This window comes from Pongo pygmaeus, chromosome 19 (assembly GCF_028885625.2).
Source record: "Pongo pygmaeus isolate AG05252 chromosome 19, NHGRI_mPonPyg2-v2.0_pri, whole genome shotgun sequence".
NCBI classification, from domain to species: Eukaryota; Metazoa; Chordata; class Mammalia; order Primates; family Hominidae; genus Pongo; species Pongo pygmaeus.
Window position 1 is genome coordinate 47,840,515 of NC_072392.2, and position 15,909 is coordinate 47,856,423.

At 47.2% G+C, this 15,909-nt stretch overlaps 1 protein-coding gene across 5 annotated transcripts in view; it reads right to left on the reverse strand.

The window, feature by feature from the left end:
• The window catches only part of ADAP2 (ArfGAP with dual PH domains 2), a 37,311-nt gene that overhangs the window by 19,089 nt on the left and 2,313 nt on the right, over positions 1-15,909 (reverse strand). For all 5 annotated transcript variants that reach the window (XM_054459948.2, XM_054459947.2, XM_054459945.2 and 2 more), the window contains exons 3-5: positions 13,298-13,389; positions 8,159-8,238; positions 5,851-5,963 (exon numbers count right to left, since the gene is read on the reverse strand). In XM_054459948.2, the coding sequence (XP_054315923.1) occupies positions 5,851-5,963; positions 8,159-8,238; positions 13,298-13,389 (285 nt within the window). The remainder of the gene's footprint in view (positions 1-5,850; positions 5,964-8,158; positions 8,239-13,297; positions 13,390-15,909) is intronic.

Sequence of the window (15,909 nt, forward strand, 5' to 3'; positions counted from 1 at the left end):
CAACATGACGAAACCCTGTTGTTGCCAAAAAATACAAAAATTAGCCAGGCATGGTGGTGTGTGCCTGAAGTTTCAGCTACTCGGGAGGCTGAGGTGGAAGGAGCGCTTGAGCCTGGGAGGTTGTGGCTGCAGTGAGCTAGAATTGTACCACTGCACTCCAGCCTTGGTGAAAGAGCAAGACCCTGTCTCAGAAAACAGCATAAAAAAACAAAATGTAAAAAAGACTGCATTGGCATGGTTAAATTCCCAGGACCCTCAATTGCTAGGGGATGGACTAAATGGCTGCTGTCATCACTTATAAAAGTGTCTTGACCTTGATGGAGCTTATGTTGAGAAATAAAGTTTATATCTTTAATTTTAATCTCATTTGTCCAATACCATTTTTTTTTTTTTTTTTTTGGAAATGGAGTTTTGCTCTGTCGCCCAGGCTGGAGTGCAGTGGCGCCATCTCGGCTCACTGCAAGCTCCGCCTCCCGGGTTCAGGCCATTCTCCTGCCTCAGCCTCCTGAGTAGCTGTGACTACAGGCGCCTGCCACCACTCCCAGCTAAGTTTTTGTATTTTTAGTAGAGACGGGATTTCGCCGTGTTAGCCAAGATGGTCTCGATCTCCTGACCTCGTGATCTGCCTGCCTAGGCCTCCCAAAGTGCTGGGATTTCAGGCGTGAGCCTCTGAGCCCGGCCTCCAAGAACTTTTTGAAGTGCTTTGTATAGAGCTTCTGGCTTTTTTTTTTTTTTTTTTTTTTTGAGTTTCACTTTCTTTATACTTCATTTCCTTTTTTGTATTACCCAAAAGTTTTACCTAAAAATTAGTTACCTTTATGATGATTTTAAAATATCCACTTTGGGAAATAAATAGAAAAGAACATAGAGAGCCTATTCTATTTTTGGACTGTTCTAGACTGAACTGGCATAGGACTGAAAAACAGATCAACTTTTTTCAACCAATGATGAGGCCCTGTCCGAGAGACCAACTCGCAGCAGCTGCTGGGGTTTGGTGACCTTTCCTAACTGCAGTAGCGCTTTCTCTTCCTGCCTTTTGTACCATTTCAGCAAAAATGTTGAAAAAGCCACATTTTTCAGTGCTTTACAATGAAGACTGGGAAAAAAATTCTTCCTCTAACTTGGAGGGTAAAGATTCTTCATCCCTTTACATTTTTCACTTGGTCCCAGACTGTGGCCACATTGGACAGACCTTTTATATTATTATTTATACAAATTTATGGGGTACATGTGAAATTTCGCTACATGTATATAATGTGTAGTGATCAAGCCAGGATATTTAGGGTGTTGGTCACCCGAGTATTTTTGTTAAGCATAGTTACCCCACTCTGGTATCAAATATTGAATTTATTCCTTCCATCTTACAATGTTCGTACCCTTTAACCCACTTCTCTTCATCCTCCCTTCTCCTCCCCATAGACAGACCTTTTCGCATTGCTCTGGTCTGCCTAGAAAAGCAACAGGGGGAATATATAATAATTCTACATATAGGAAATAGAGTAAGGTGAAGGCTAAAGTGCTCAGAGCTTATCCTTCTCTTACTTTGTTGGCCACAATTTCACATTCTCTTTGCTGAAAACTTCTTATCTTTCTGTCCTTTAAATACTGGAATGCCCCAGGGCTCAATGGGGTAGATGGTCTCCAAAGATGGCGCTCACCCAGTCTTTCCCTCCCAGTGTATACATGACCCTCTAACCATGAAGAGGTTGAATCTATTTCCCCTCCCCTTGAATCAGGGCTTGTTGCATGACTTGCTTTGACCAACAGAATGCAGCTCCTGGTTAGCCTTCCAGACGTCTGGTAGCATTTGCTTTTGTTTAGGGAAGTCAGCAGCCAAGCCACAAGAAAGCTTAAGCTAGACTCCTGAATGAGGAAGAGAGAGCCACCATATAGAGTACACCAAGGCACCAGACATGAGTGAAAGCTTCTTTGGGTCTCTGGCCAGCTAAGGGCAGCAGAGTAGCCCAGCTGATGCCACATGGAGTACATCAGAACAGCCGAGGCCTGCTCAAATTCCTGACCCATCGGATTGTGAGAAATAGTAAATTGATATTTTAAGCCATTAAGTTTTAGGATGGTTTGTTACTCAGCAACACATAATCGAAATATGCAGTCCTTAAACACCTTTTTCCTGCTTAGGTGATCCTAGCCAGTCCCATTACTGAATCAGTCTACATGCTGACGACTCCAGTTCCAAACTCTCTCCAAGCCTCCAAATCATACATCCAACTTCTGTCACTTGGATTTAGAATTCAGGAAACATACATCCAACTTCTTTCCCCATGCCTCTACTGGATGACTAATAGGCATCTCAAAATAAAAACGACTTTTGAGCATCCCCTTAGGGGTCTAAGTCTTTGCCACCCTAGTAAACAGCAAATCTATTCTTGTAGTTTTGTAGAGCAAAAATCTGGGAATCATCCTTGATTCCTCTTACTCTCACACCCCACATCCAATCCGTCAATAAATTCTATTGCCTCTACTTCCAAAATATATCCAGAATCTGACCACTTCTAACCATCCTGGTCGGATCCACCATTCTTCTTCATTTGGGTTATTGCAACAGCCTCCTGACTAATTTCTCTGCCTCCGCTCTGGCCTCCTTCCTCCCTACTCACCCTAGAAGCAGCCAGCGTGCTGCTTTTAAAAAGCTTAAATCAGGCTGGGCGCAGTGGCTCATGCCTATAATCCCAGCATTTTGGGAGGCTGAGGCGGGCAGATCACATGAGGTTAGGAGTTCTAAATCAGCCTGGTCAACATGGTGAAACCTGTCTCTACTAAAAATACAAAAATTAGCCGGGTGTGGTGGTGCACGCCTGTAGTCCCAGCTACTGGGGAGGCTGAGGCAGGAGAATCGCTTGAACCTGGGAGGTGGAGGTTGCAGTGAGCCGAGATCACACCATTGCATTCCAATCTGAGCAACAGAGTGAAATCCCATCTCAAAAAATAAATAAATAGGCCGGGCGCGGTGGCTCATGCCTGTAATCCCAGCACTTTGGGAGGGTGAGGTGGGTGGATCACGAGGTCAGGAATTCAAGACCAGCCTGGCCAAGATGGTGGAACCCTGTCTACTAAAAATACAAAAACTAGCCAGGCATGGTGATGCGCGCCTGTAATCTCAGCTACTCGAGAGGCTGAGGCAAAGAATTGCTTGAACCTGGGAGGCAGAGGTTGCAGTGAGCCAAGATCACACCACTGCACTCCAGCCTAGGTGACAGAGCGAGGCTCCATCTCAAATCAATCAATCAATCAAAAGCTTAAGTCAAATAATATCACTTCTCAGCTCAAAATCCTCCAATTGCTTCCCATCTCACTCAGTAAAATCCAAAAGCCCAAATTTTTGCAAATCATACATGTATAAGTGACTTGTATCTAGAATATATAAAGAACTACTACAACTTAATAATAAAAAGACAAATAACCTAATTAAAATATGGGGAAAGGATCTGTGTTAGCCAGGATGGTCTCCATCTCCTGACCTCCTGATCTGCCTACCTCGGCCTCCCACAGTGCTGGGATTACAGGCGTGAACCACTGCGCCCGGCCAATATGGGGAAAGGATCTGAATAGACATTTCTACAAATAAGATATACAAATGGCCAATAAGCACATTAAAAAGATGCTCAACATCATTTGCCATGTGGGAAACACCAATCAAAACCACAATGAGATACGACTTCATACCCATGAAGATGGCTATTATAAAAGACAGATACGGCCTGGCGTAGTGGCTCACGTCTATAATCCTAGTACTTTGGGAGGCTGAGGCAGAGGATCACTTGAAGCCAGGAGTTTGAGAACAGCGTAGGCAACAAAGCAAAACCCTATCTCTACAAAAATAAATAAGTAAATAAAAATTAGCTGGGTGGAGTGGTATGCATCTGCAATCCCAGTGCTTTGAGAGACTGGAGCAGGAGGAGCGCTTGAGGCCAGTAATTTAAGGTTGCAGTGAGCTATGATTGCACCACTGCACTCCAGCCTGGCCAACAGAGGAAGACGCTGTCTCTAAAAAAAAAATACAATAAAATAAAAATAACCAGATTAGGCAAATCTATAGAGACAGAAAGTAAGTTTTTGGTTGCCTACGGCTAGTGGTGGGGTGGGGTGGGGGATTACAGCTAAGGGATAAGGTGTTTAAAGTTTTAAACTGAATTGTGGTGATAGTTGTACCACTCTGTGAATACACTGAAAGCCAATTGACTGCATACTTTAAATGGGTGAATTGTATGGTATGTGAATTGTATCTCAATAAACTGTTACCAAAAGAAATCCCAAGTCCTTCTATGACCTACAAGGCCCTCCACCATGTGACTTCATCTCCCTCCACACTTTTCCTTGCTCACTCTGCACAAGTCGCTCTGCCCTCCTTGATGCCCTATACCCACCAAACACACTTCTAGCTCAGGGCCGGGGTTGCAGCTTATGGTTAAGTAGTTTGTGCACTGCATGAAAAGCTCCTAGCTGACTGGTAACTGCAAACCAGGCTTCTGATTTTCGAGACTGGGGCCCAGGGGCTGCACCCTCTTACAGGGATCATCTTTCTCAAATCGGTACAAAGGTGTATGTGTTTGACCATACCTGTGCTCAAAGCTTCTGCACATACTGTTCCTCCCCTTTCTTCCACTCTTCCCCCACATAGCCATGTAACTCAGTGCTCACATTTGTTCAGTTATCTGCTCAAATGTCACCAGAGAGGCCTTCCCTGACCACTCTGCAGCAGCACTCCCTGACTCCCTAACACACTCTCATTGTTCTCTATCTTCTCACTCTCTGCTATTTTACTTCTTCTTTTCTTGAGACGGAGTTTCACTCTTGTTGCCCAGGCTGGAGTGCAATGGCACGATCTCAGCTCACTGCAACCTCCGCCTCCCAGGTTCAAGTGATACTCCTGCCTCAGTCTCCCGAGTAGCTGGGATTACAGGCATGCGCCACCACGCCCAGCTAATTTTATATTTTTTAGTAGAGATGGGGTTTCTCCATGTTGGTCAGGCTGGTCTCAAACTCCCGACCTCAAGTGATCCACCTGCCCCAGCCTCCCAAAGTGCTGGGATTACAGGCATGAACCACCGTGCCCGGTTTTTTTTTGTTTGTTTTGTTTTGTTTTTTGAGACAGGGTCTCACTCTGTCACCCATGCTAGAGTACAGTGGCACAATCTCGGCTCAATGCAGCCTCGACCTCCCATGCTCAAGCAGTTCTCCCACCTCAGACATCCTAGTAGCTGGGACTACAGGCATGTGCCACCATACAAAGGTGTATGTGCTTGACCCAGCTAATTTTTGTATTTTTTGTAGAGATGGGGCTTCACCATGTTGCCCAGGCTGATCTCAAACTTCTGAACCCCCTGCCTCAATCTCTTACTAAAGTGCTGGGATTACAGGTGTGAGCTACTGTGCGCAGCCACTTCTATTTTACTTTATAAAACTACTGCCTTCTGGTATATTATATATTGATATTTTGATTACGGAGCTCTTTCCTTTCACTAGACTGAAAGCTCCCTGAGAACAAGAGTTTTGTTTAGTTCCCTGCTGTATCCTCAGTGCCTAGAATAATGTCTAGCACACAGTAGGTACTCAATAAATATTTCTTAAGTGAATGAATAAATGAAGCAAAACCAAGTGGTCATCAAAGGCTTAAACATGGACCTATCTAAGCTGATTCTAGGTGGACAGAAAGTATGATTTTTGGTGGACTGGATTTACTGTATAGCCAAGGAAAAGTAGCCAAATGTTGTGCCTGACTCTCAGGGGCTGAGATTATCTACAAGAAAAGGCACCACTGATTAGAATGTAGATCTTAGTCGGGTGAGAGTGCTCAGGAAGGGACCTGCTCTCATTGGTCTGGCATCTTACCTGTTCCTTTGTGAAGTACTTCAGGAGGCCTTCTCTTGCCAGAAGTACAAACCTCCTTCTCAGAAACTGTGAGTTGTCCCTTCCTCGCTTCCACAGGAATCCTTCTCGGTTACCTTAAGCAGCAAGGATGACAAAGCGTGAACACATGTGACCTTAAGATCACAAGCAGCTCAGGAACCTCTGAGGTTCTCAAGGGTGGAATAAGCCTTCCATCTGCTGCCACAATATCTCCACTCAGACTTCCCTATTTCAGCTGCAGGACACAAGGATCCCATCTGGGGCCAACTTTTTGATGTCTTCTCACTTCAGGGGCACTTCCCACTGCCTAAAACCTTTCTTCCTTGACTTTCTGTGTATCAGGCTGTCTCATAAGAAGACCCTTAAGAAGGCAAAGTCCTGAGAAACTGGACTGATTCTGAAAGACACTTAAATACATACTAAATACCTATGGTCCTGCCCAACCTCATGCTGACATCAACCTAATGAAACTTTAGAAATAAGGCTGGGCACGGTGGCTCACGCCTGTAATCCCAGCACTTTGGGAGGCCGAGGCAGGCAGATCACGAGGTCGGGAGTTCAAGACCAGCCTGACCAACATGGTGAAACCCCGTCTCTACTAAAAATACAAAAATTAGCTGGGCACGGTGGCGCGTGCCTGTAATGCCAGCTACTCAGGAGGCTGAGACAGGAGAATCACTTGAACCCAGGAAGGGGAGGTTGCAGCGAGCCGAGATTGTGCCACTGCACTCCAGCCTGGGCGACACAGTGAGACTCCCTCCAGGCATCTGCTGGTTTGAAGAATAATTTATGGGCTGGGTGCAATGGCTCACACCTGTAATCTTGACACCTTGGGAGGCCAAGGCAGAAAGATCACTTGAAGTCAGGAGTTTGAGATCAGCCTGGCCAACATGGCAAAACCCTGACTCTCCTAAAAATATAAAAATTAGCCAGATGTGGTTGTGCATGCCTGTAATCCCAGCTACTCGGGAGACGGAGGCATGAGAATCACTTGAACCTGGGATGTGGAAGTTGCAGTGAGCCGAGATCACGCCACTGCACTCCAGCCTGGGTAATAGAGTGAGACCCTGACTCAATAAATAAATACATAAATAAATAGAATAATTTGTGGTCCTGGTAGCCAGGAGAGCTGAGCACTGCCTCTGGCCCTCTAAGAATGATTTTGTATACTTTACTGTCTGGGTCAGAGTCAGCTTGGACTCAGGACCATGGGGGTGAAACTGCCACAGGTCCAGGGCCACAGAAGAGGTTGTACCCTGCACAGTGGTCGAAAGGGAGGCTGAATTTAAGCCCATGCTCCTCACCAAGCCTTGAGCTGCACCAGGAATAAAGTTCACCAGGAGCAGGGATATCTTTTCCTAATTAGTCTGTCCAGTGGAGGAGTCTTTCTGCAATTTACATTAAGTGTTTGACACTGGGCGCGGTGGCTCAAGCCTGTAGTCCCAGAACTTTGGGAGGCTGAGGTGGGCAGATCATGAGGTCAGGAGTTCGAGACCAGCCTGGCCAACATGGTAAAACCCCGTCTGTACTAAAAATACAAAAATTAGCCAAGCATGATGCTGTAATCCCAGCTACTCAGGAGGCTGAGGCAGGAGAATTGCTTGAACCTGGGGGCAGAGGCTGCAGTGAGCTGAGATCATGCTACTGCACTCCACCCTGGGCAACAAGAGCAAGACTCCGTCTCAAAAAAAAAAAAAAGAAGAAAAAGAAAAAGAGTTTGGCTGGGCACAGTGGCTCACGCCTGTAATCTCAGCACTTTGGGAGGCCAAAGCGAGAGGATCACTTGAGTTCAGGAGTTCAAGACCAGCCTGGGCAACATGGTAAAACCCCATCTCTACAAAAAATAAAAAAAAATAAAAATAAAACCCACAAAAATTAACCAGGTATGGTGGCATGTGCCTGTAGTCCCAGCTAGTTGGGAGGCTGAGGTGGGAGGATCATGTGAACCCGGGAGATTGAAGCTGCAATGAGCTGTGATAATGCCGCTACACTCCAGGCTGGACAACAGAGTAAGACCCTGTCTCAAAAAAAAAAAAAAAAAACAGTCTGTACACACTTGTGACCCTGCAAAGACCTGAGACAAATATGCTTCTCTGCTGCTTAGAGCATAAAGCCCCACCAGCTGATGTGTTGTTATTTCAAAGTCAGAAGAACCCACACCTTGGCCTCTGTGGCCAGAGTGAGAACAGCAGGCATCTCTTGGATGGATCTTGCTCCTAATATGTAGGCACTTGGTTTTTCTAGGGCTCATTAAAACATAGATTTCAAAAGGTGATGGAAATAACTTTACCTGGGAGCGAGATGGTTTCCCCATCAGCCATAAATTCCCGTCTCTCATACTTAGCTCGAATCCATTGTTCCTTTAAGACCCTAAAAAGAGAGAGCCTGAGGTCAGCTGCGTTTGATGCATTCTCTTTTTTTTTTTTTTTTTGAGACAGGGTCTCACTCTGTTGTCCAGGCTGGTGTGATCATGGCTCACTGTAGCCTAGACCTCCTAGGCCCAGGCGATCCTCCCACCTCAGCCTCTTAAGTAGCTGGGATCACAGGCAGGCACCACCACACCCGGCTAATTTTTAAATTTTTATAGAGATGGGGGTCTCCCTATGTTGCCTAAGCTGGTCTTGAACTCCAGGGCTCAAGCGATCCTCCTGCCTCAGCCTCCCAAAGTGCTGGGATTACTACCATGCCTGGACTGATGCATTCTTTTCCAAGACCCTGCAGTTGAGGGTGGGAACATCACAGCAGTGCCTCACTGCCTGCTCTAGCTACCTAGGATTCCTCAGCCTCAGTACTGTTAACATTCGGGGTTGGATAATTTCTTGTTGTGTTGTCTTATGGGTTGTCCCATGCTCCACAGAATGTTTAGCAGCATTTCTGGCCTCTACCCATTAGATGCCAGTAGCACCCCCTCCCTAGTTGTGGCACCCAAAAATGTCTTCAGGCATTGCCAAATGTCCTCTGGGGGAAATATTTCTCCCAGTGGGCTATATGAGAACCACTGAGTTGTTCCAATCCCAGTATCAGCTCTCTAGGTCAATGAGACAGATACTGGCTCCCCTGGACCATCTACACCGCCTGCTCCCACTGTGTGTTCATGAGCTTAGGCAGGAGAGTCCGGGAGCCTCTTCCTGTATCTGCCCATGAAGTCTGGGCAGGCTACACTGGACAGAGCAGTCGTCTTAGGATCTGACCACCTGGGACCTGGTCTCACTGTATCATTTATCCACTGTGTGACCATGAGCAAGTTACCCAGCTCCTCTGAATTTGGGGAATAGACCGCTATTGTTATACTCACTTAGCCCTCAGGGTTGTTGAGAGGTTTAAATGTATATAAAGGGCCTAGCATCTACTCAGCACATAGTAGGTGCTTAATGTGATCTCAATCAGAGATTGTCATCCATGAGTCCTGCAGAAAAACCATGCAGCCGAGAGTGGAGTTATTTTAATTGTTTGGTTCCTGCTCACCTTTTCCAGGGAAGTGTTCCAAGGTATATATGACCTTACCCCATAGCCACAGGAATGACCTAGAGCTGGGCATCTGGCCCCACCTGGTCATTCAGAGCTCTTTGCTGCTCTGGGCTGTGTGGACCGAGAGGGTCAAAAGTGAAGGAGAGATTGATGGAGCTTTCTCCTGAGTCATGCTGGAAGGTATAGCCTGGCACCTGCTTGTGGCCTTGCTGCCAGCTGTGTGAAGGAAGCCTGGCTGAGAGAAAGAGGAAAGAGAGCCAGAGAGAGTGTGAGAGACCTGATGGTGTTTGAGCTCCTGGCTTGGTCCTTCCTGAGGCCAGCTCCACCACTGTCCTTCTGGTAGTCTGATCCCCAGAACCCATAAAATCCTCTTTTTTTTATGCTGGTTTAAACTGGGTTTCTGGCCAGGCGCAGTGGCTCACACTTGTAATCCTAGCACTTTGGGAGGCCAAGGCAGGCAGATCACTTGAGGTCAGGAGTTCAAGACCAGCCTGGCCAACATAGCAAAACCCCGGCTCTACCAAAAATACAAAAATTAGCTGGGCATGGTGGCACGTGCCTGTAATCCCAGCTACTTGGGAAGCTGAAACAGAAGAATCGCTTGAACCCAGGCGGTGGAGGTTGCAGTCAGCTGAGATTGTGCCACTGCACTCCAGCCTGGGTGAAAGAGCAAGATTCTGTCTCAAAAATAAATAAATAAATAAATAAATAAATAAATAAATAAATAAATAAATAAGGTTTCTGTCACTTACAATCAAGAGTCCAGGCTGGGCATGGTAACTCATGCCTGTAATCCCAGCACTTTGGGAGGCCAAGGCAGGCAGATGGCTTGAGCTCAGCTCAGGAGTTTGAGACCAGCCTGGGCAACATGACGAAACCTCATCTCTACAAAAATAAAAACAAACAAAAATACAAAAATTAACCAGGCATGGTGGCATGGACCTGTAGTCCCAGTTACTTGGGAGGCTGAGGTGGGAGGATCACTTGAGCCTAGGAGTTTGGGGCTGCAGTGAGCCATGATTGTGCCACTGAACTCTAGCCTGGGCAACAGAGTGAAACCTTGTCTCTATATTTAAAAAGGAAAGAAAGAAAAAAGGGAGAGAGAGTCATTCCTAGTGCACAGCCCACAGATCATTGAGGAGAATCACCTGGCCCACCATGAGGGTGGAAACCCTGGGACACAAGATCAGAGCAGGAAGAAGGAATGGAGACCAAGGGCCACCCATCTTGGTCCTGAAGTGGCCATTAGTACTCAGATAAAAAGGGTTAAAGTGCAGGACTGCTGCTGGAGTCATGGTGAGTAATGTCTGTGTAGTGCCGGCAGGAAGCCTAGCACAGAGCACGTGTTTACTGAGCGCTTGGAGCAAAGGGCAGAGTGGCAGCAGCGAGCCAGGATGAGACAGGCCCTCTCAAGTTGAGCCAGCACACTCCACAGCTGGCCATGGACAGGTAGCATTCTGAAGCAGACACAGTGAAATGGATTCAAACCAGTGTGTCGGGTGGCATTTGAAAGGTTCTATGTAAGTTATCTCATGTAATCTCTACAACTATGCTATGATGCAGGCATCATTGTCTACATTTCAGAGATGAGGATGTTGACAGAGAGATTTGCTGACTTGCCCACGTCCTCACAGCTAGGTCACAGTAGAGCTGGGAAACAAAACTGAGGTCTTCCAAGTAGAAAGCTGTGCTTCCCCAGCCACTCCAGAGTACACTACTAGCTCTTAATTGTCTAAGCACTGAGAAATTACAAGACCACTAGGTATGGTTATATAGTCCGTGTACTGCCCAAAAGCACCTTGCTGAGGCTCGGCAGCTGAAATGCAGCTGCTTTCTGTTTGCCAGACATACCCGCTATGAGGCTGGGTCAGCCTAAAGGGATTCCTTCTCCCCATTTACACAAGGCACTGTCTAGCAGCCCTGGTGGCGAGTCTAAGTCCCTGGGAAGGAGTCGCAGGCTCAGGCAGTCAGATCTGCAGAGGTCCAGGGCCACTAGGTACCAGTGCCACACTAACCCTCACCTCCAGGGGACCTGAACCCTCCTGCTGCTTCAAAGCCCCCCTCTTATATTAAATTATCCCAATGCCATGATACAGTCACCCTGGCCCTGGTGTCAGACAGGCTAGACCAGTTTTGCCTCCACAAACCTCAGGTTTTTTCATCTATAGCATAGGGATAATAGCAGTACTTGTAGGATTGTTGAAAGAATTAAACAAATACATGCACATAAGCATTTTGCACAGGGCCTAGTACTTAAGCAAAGTTCAATAATATCAGTAGCTACTTTTATTTTTGAGACAAAGTCTCACTCTGTTGCCCAAGCTGGAGTGCAGTGGTGCGATCTCTGCTCACTGCAACCTCCACCTCTTGGGTTCAAGCGATTCTCCTCCCTCAGCCTCTTGAGTAGCTGGGACTACAGGCACGTGCCACCATGCCCAGCTAATTTTTTTATTTTTAGTAGAGACGGGGTTTCACTATGTTGGCCGGGCTGGTCTTGAACTCCTGGCCTCAAGTGATCTGCCCGCCTCGGCCTCCCAAATTGCTAGGATTACAGGCGTGAGCCACCGCATCCGGCCTTTTTTTTTTTTTTTTTTGAGACAGTCTTGTTCTGTTGCCCAGGCTGGAGTGCAGTGGCGTGATCTTGGCTCAATGCACCCTCCGCCTCCGGGTTCAAACAATTCTCGTGCCTTAGCCTCCTGAGTAGCTGGGACTACAGGCATGAGCCACCGCATCCAGCCAGTAGCTACTTTTTTTTTTCTTTTTTTTTCTTGTATTTATTTATTTATTTATTTATTATTATTATACTTTAGGTTTTATGGTACATGTGCGCAATGTGCAGGTTAGTTACATATGTATACATGTGCCATGCTGGTGCGCTGCACGCGCTAACTTAATGCTAGGTCTCACTCTGTCACTCATACTAGAGTGCAGTGACACATGTGATCCTAGTTCACTGAAATCTGGGCTCAAGCAATCCACCCACTTCAGTCTTCCTAGTAGCTCAGACTACAGGCACGTGCCACTATGCCCTGGCTAAGTTTATTTGATTTTATTTTTTGTAGAGACAGGGTCTTGCTATGTTGCTCAGGCTGGCATTGAACTCCTATCTTCAAGTGATCCTCCCACCTCAGCCTCCCAAAGTGCTAGGATTACAGGCACTGGCCATTGTGCCTGGCTGTTATTCTTATTTTTATGGTTATTATTTAGGGATCTGCAGCTCAGGCAAGTTGTTTAGAGCCAGCCCGAGCTTAGGTGGCAGAGCCCTAGACATATTTGTCTTTTTTTTTTGAGACAGAGTCTCGCTGTGTTGCCCAGACTGGAATGCAGTGGCGCCATCTTGGCTCACTGCAAGCTCCGCCTCCTGGGTTCACGCCATTCTCCTGCCTCAGCCTCCCAAGTAGCTGGGACTCCAGGTGCCCACCACCACGCCCAGCTAAATTTTTTTTGTATTTTTAGTAGAGACAGGGTTTCACCGTGTTAACCAGAATGATCTCGATCCCCTGACCTCGTGATCTGCCCACTTCGGCTTCCCAAAGTGCTCGGATTACAGGCCTGAGCCACCGTGCCTGGCCAGCCCTAGACATATTTCTCTAAAGGAAGTAGCTGAAACACACTTGGTCTAGTAAGATACTACTGTTTACCCCCTCTTATCAAGTTAGCCACCATCTGTAAGCTACAAGAATGTCACAGGCAGAGATCATAGAGAAAAATCCTCCATTGAAGAGCTGTGGAAACTGAGGCCCAGAGAAAGGAAGAGACACGCCCAAGTAACAGAGGCAGAAAGAGGCTTATACCAGTCTTCCCATGCTCTCAGTGATGGTATCCAGTGATTTCCTGGATCTACCTGCACACCAGGCCCATAGAAGAGACCACCACAGATGAAGGCACCAAAGATGGAGAGGGGGAGGAGGTGGAACCAGGACAGACCCCTCACCCAGTCCCTAAAGAATTACCCACTCACAGGCAGTCGTTGGCCTGGGGGATGTAGTAGAAAGCTGGGACTCTGGCTTCGAACTTGGCCTTCACACGGAGGTTTCCATTGTGGATCATAAACTGCAAGACAACAGCAACCTGAGGTAATATTAGAACTTGAAAAAACGTGAAATGAAACTATGAGGCCACTGACTTAGGCTGAGTCAGAAGAAACTGCCTCCAAGAAGGAGATGTCCCACCGGGCTTGGTCATCCATACTGCTGGGAAGCCCCAGCCTGTAACAATCATGGGCAGATATAACCATGCCTCATATGTGCACAGGACTCCACAGTGCTCACACATCAGCTCACTGGGTCCTCTCAGCCACTTTCATATCACTGTACTCATTTTACAGATGAGTCAACTGAGGTTCAGACGGGTTAGGTTACTTGTTCAAGGAAACACAGCTATAAGTGGAGAACTGGGATTTGAACCCAGACCTGACTCCAAAGCTCATATTCTTCCTATCATGCCTTCCACAGATGGCCAGGACCCCTAGCAGCCCTGGAAGTCTGCAGGAGATAAATGTACCTGGAGGATGGAAGAAGTGGGTGCTGGCCTCATGGAGTGCATAGGTCAAGATGATTAGTAGGGCCCTTTGGCACCCAAGAGACCCAGAGCCTGATGCACCAAAAGTGGCCCTGACAGCAGTGGCATAGCTAGGGTGAGGGCAGAAGTGGGAAAAAACACCAGGTTTTTCATTCACATCGCTTGGGCATCTCCTTTGCAGGAGAGGAGCATTGCTCCTCTTCTCTGCAGGGGCCGCTAGGCTGTGTCGCCAGCTTTGGATCCCAACAGAGCAGGATTCAAATCCTGACTACCATTTATTTGATGAGTGACCCTTGGAATCTCACTTGTAAAAATGAAGAAAATGGCCAGGCAGGGTGGCTCACACCTGTAATCTTAGCACTGTGGGAGGCCAAGGGTGGGGATCACTTGAGGTCAGCAGTTTGAGACCAGCCTGACCAACATGGTGAAACCTTGTCTCTACTAAAAAAATACAAAAATTAGCCGGGACACAGAAAGGTGAGGCAGGATAATTGCTTGAACCCGGGAGGCAGAGGTTGCAGTGAGCCGAGATTGTGTCACTGCCCTCAAGCCTAGGCAATAGAGCGAGACTCTGTCTCAAATAAATAAATAAATTAGCCAGGTGTGGTGGTGCACGCCTGTAATCCTAGCTACTCGGGAGGCTGAGGCAGAAGAATTGCTTGAACCCAGGAGGAGGAGGTTGCCGTGAGCCAAGATCACACCACTACACTCCAACCTGGGCAACAGAGTGAGTGAGACTCCGTCTCAAAAAAAAAAAAAAAAAAGAAAGAAAGAAAAGAAGAAGAAGGAAGAAGGAAGAAGAAGAGGAGGAGGAGGAGGAAGAAGAAGAAGAAGAAAATATAACAGAGGGTTGGGCGCTGTGGCTCACACCTGTAATCCCAGCACTTTGGGAGGCTGAGGCCGGTGGATTACTTCAGGTCAGGTGTTCAAGACCAGCCTGGCCAACATGGCGAAACCCCATCTCTACTAAAAATACAAAAAATTAGCCGGGCATGGTGGCGGGCGCCTGTAATCCCAGCTACTCAGGAGACTGAGGCAGGAGAATCGCTTGAATCCAGGAGGTGGAGGTTGCAGTGAGCCGAGATCGCGCCATTCACTGCACTCCAGGCTGGGTGACAGAGTGAGACTCCATCTCAAAAAAAAAAAAAAAAAATGCTGGGTGCGGTGGCTCACGCCTGTAATCCCAGCACTTTGGGAGGCCGAGGCGGGTGGATCACCTAAGGTCAGGAGTTTGAGACCAGCCTGACCAACAGGGTGAAACCCTGTCTCTAGTAAAAATTCTACTAAAAATACAAAATTAGCCAAGCATGGTGGTGCATGCCTGTAATCCTAGTTACTCAGAAGGCTGAGGCACAAGAATCACTTGAACCCCAGAGGCAGAGGTTGCAGTGAGCCAAGATCGCATCATTGCACTCCAGCCTGGGCAACGAGAGTGAAACTCCATCTCAAAAAAAAAAGAAGAAAGAAAACATAACATGGGAGTTATAAGGTGCAAATAAAATCCTTCAGGTTTATGTGCTGGTTTACTGGTTTCCAGCCTTTCTCCCGCACTAGAATGTAAGCTCTGTATGGCCAGGGACCTTATCTTGTTCATTGTTCTCTCCCAAGACCCAGCACTTAGTAAGGTCACACTAAAGCCTCCAGTCCAGTGCTGTCTAGCACAGTACCTGGCACAGAGTGGGCATTCAGTAAATGTCAGCCTGCTTCCCCAATAGTCCTGGAAACCCTCAGCCAACCCGCACAGTGCAGAACTGCCTGCTCCCTGGAGGTTTTCTGACCAAAATGGAATTACCATGCAGGCTGAGGGTATCCTCTACCCCCAGAGGGCAGGAGGGCAAACTGGTCCTCTTTCTGCCTAGGGGGAAAGGAGGACTTTAGACCACAAATCAGGTTATTTCCCTTCCCCCAGTCCAAGACTTCACTAATGATAACAGCAACTTTTTTTTTTTTTGAGGTAGGGTCTCACTCTCACCCAGGCTGGAGTGCAGTGGTGCAATCTCGGCTCATTGCAGCTGCACTCTCACAGGCTCAGGTGATCTTCCCACCCCAGCC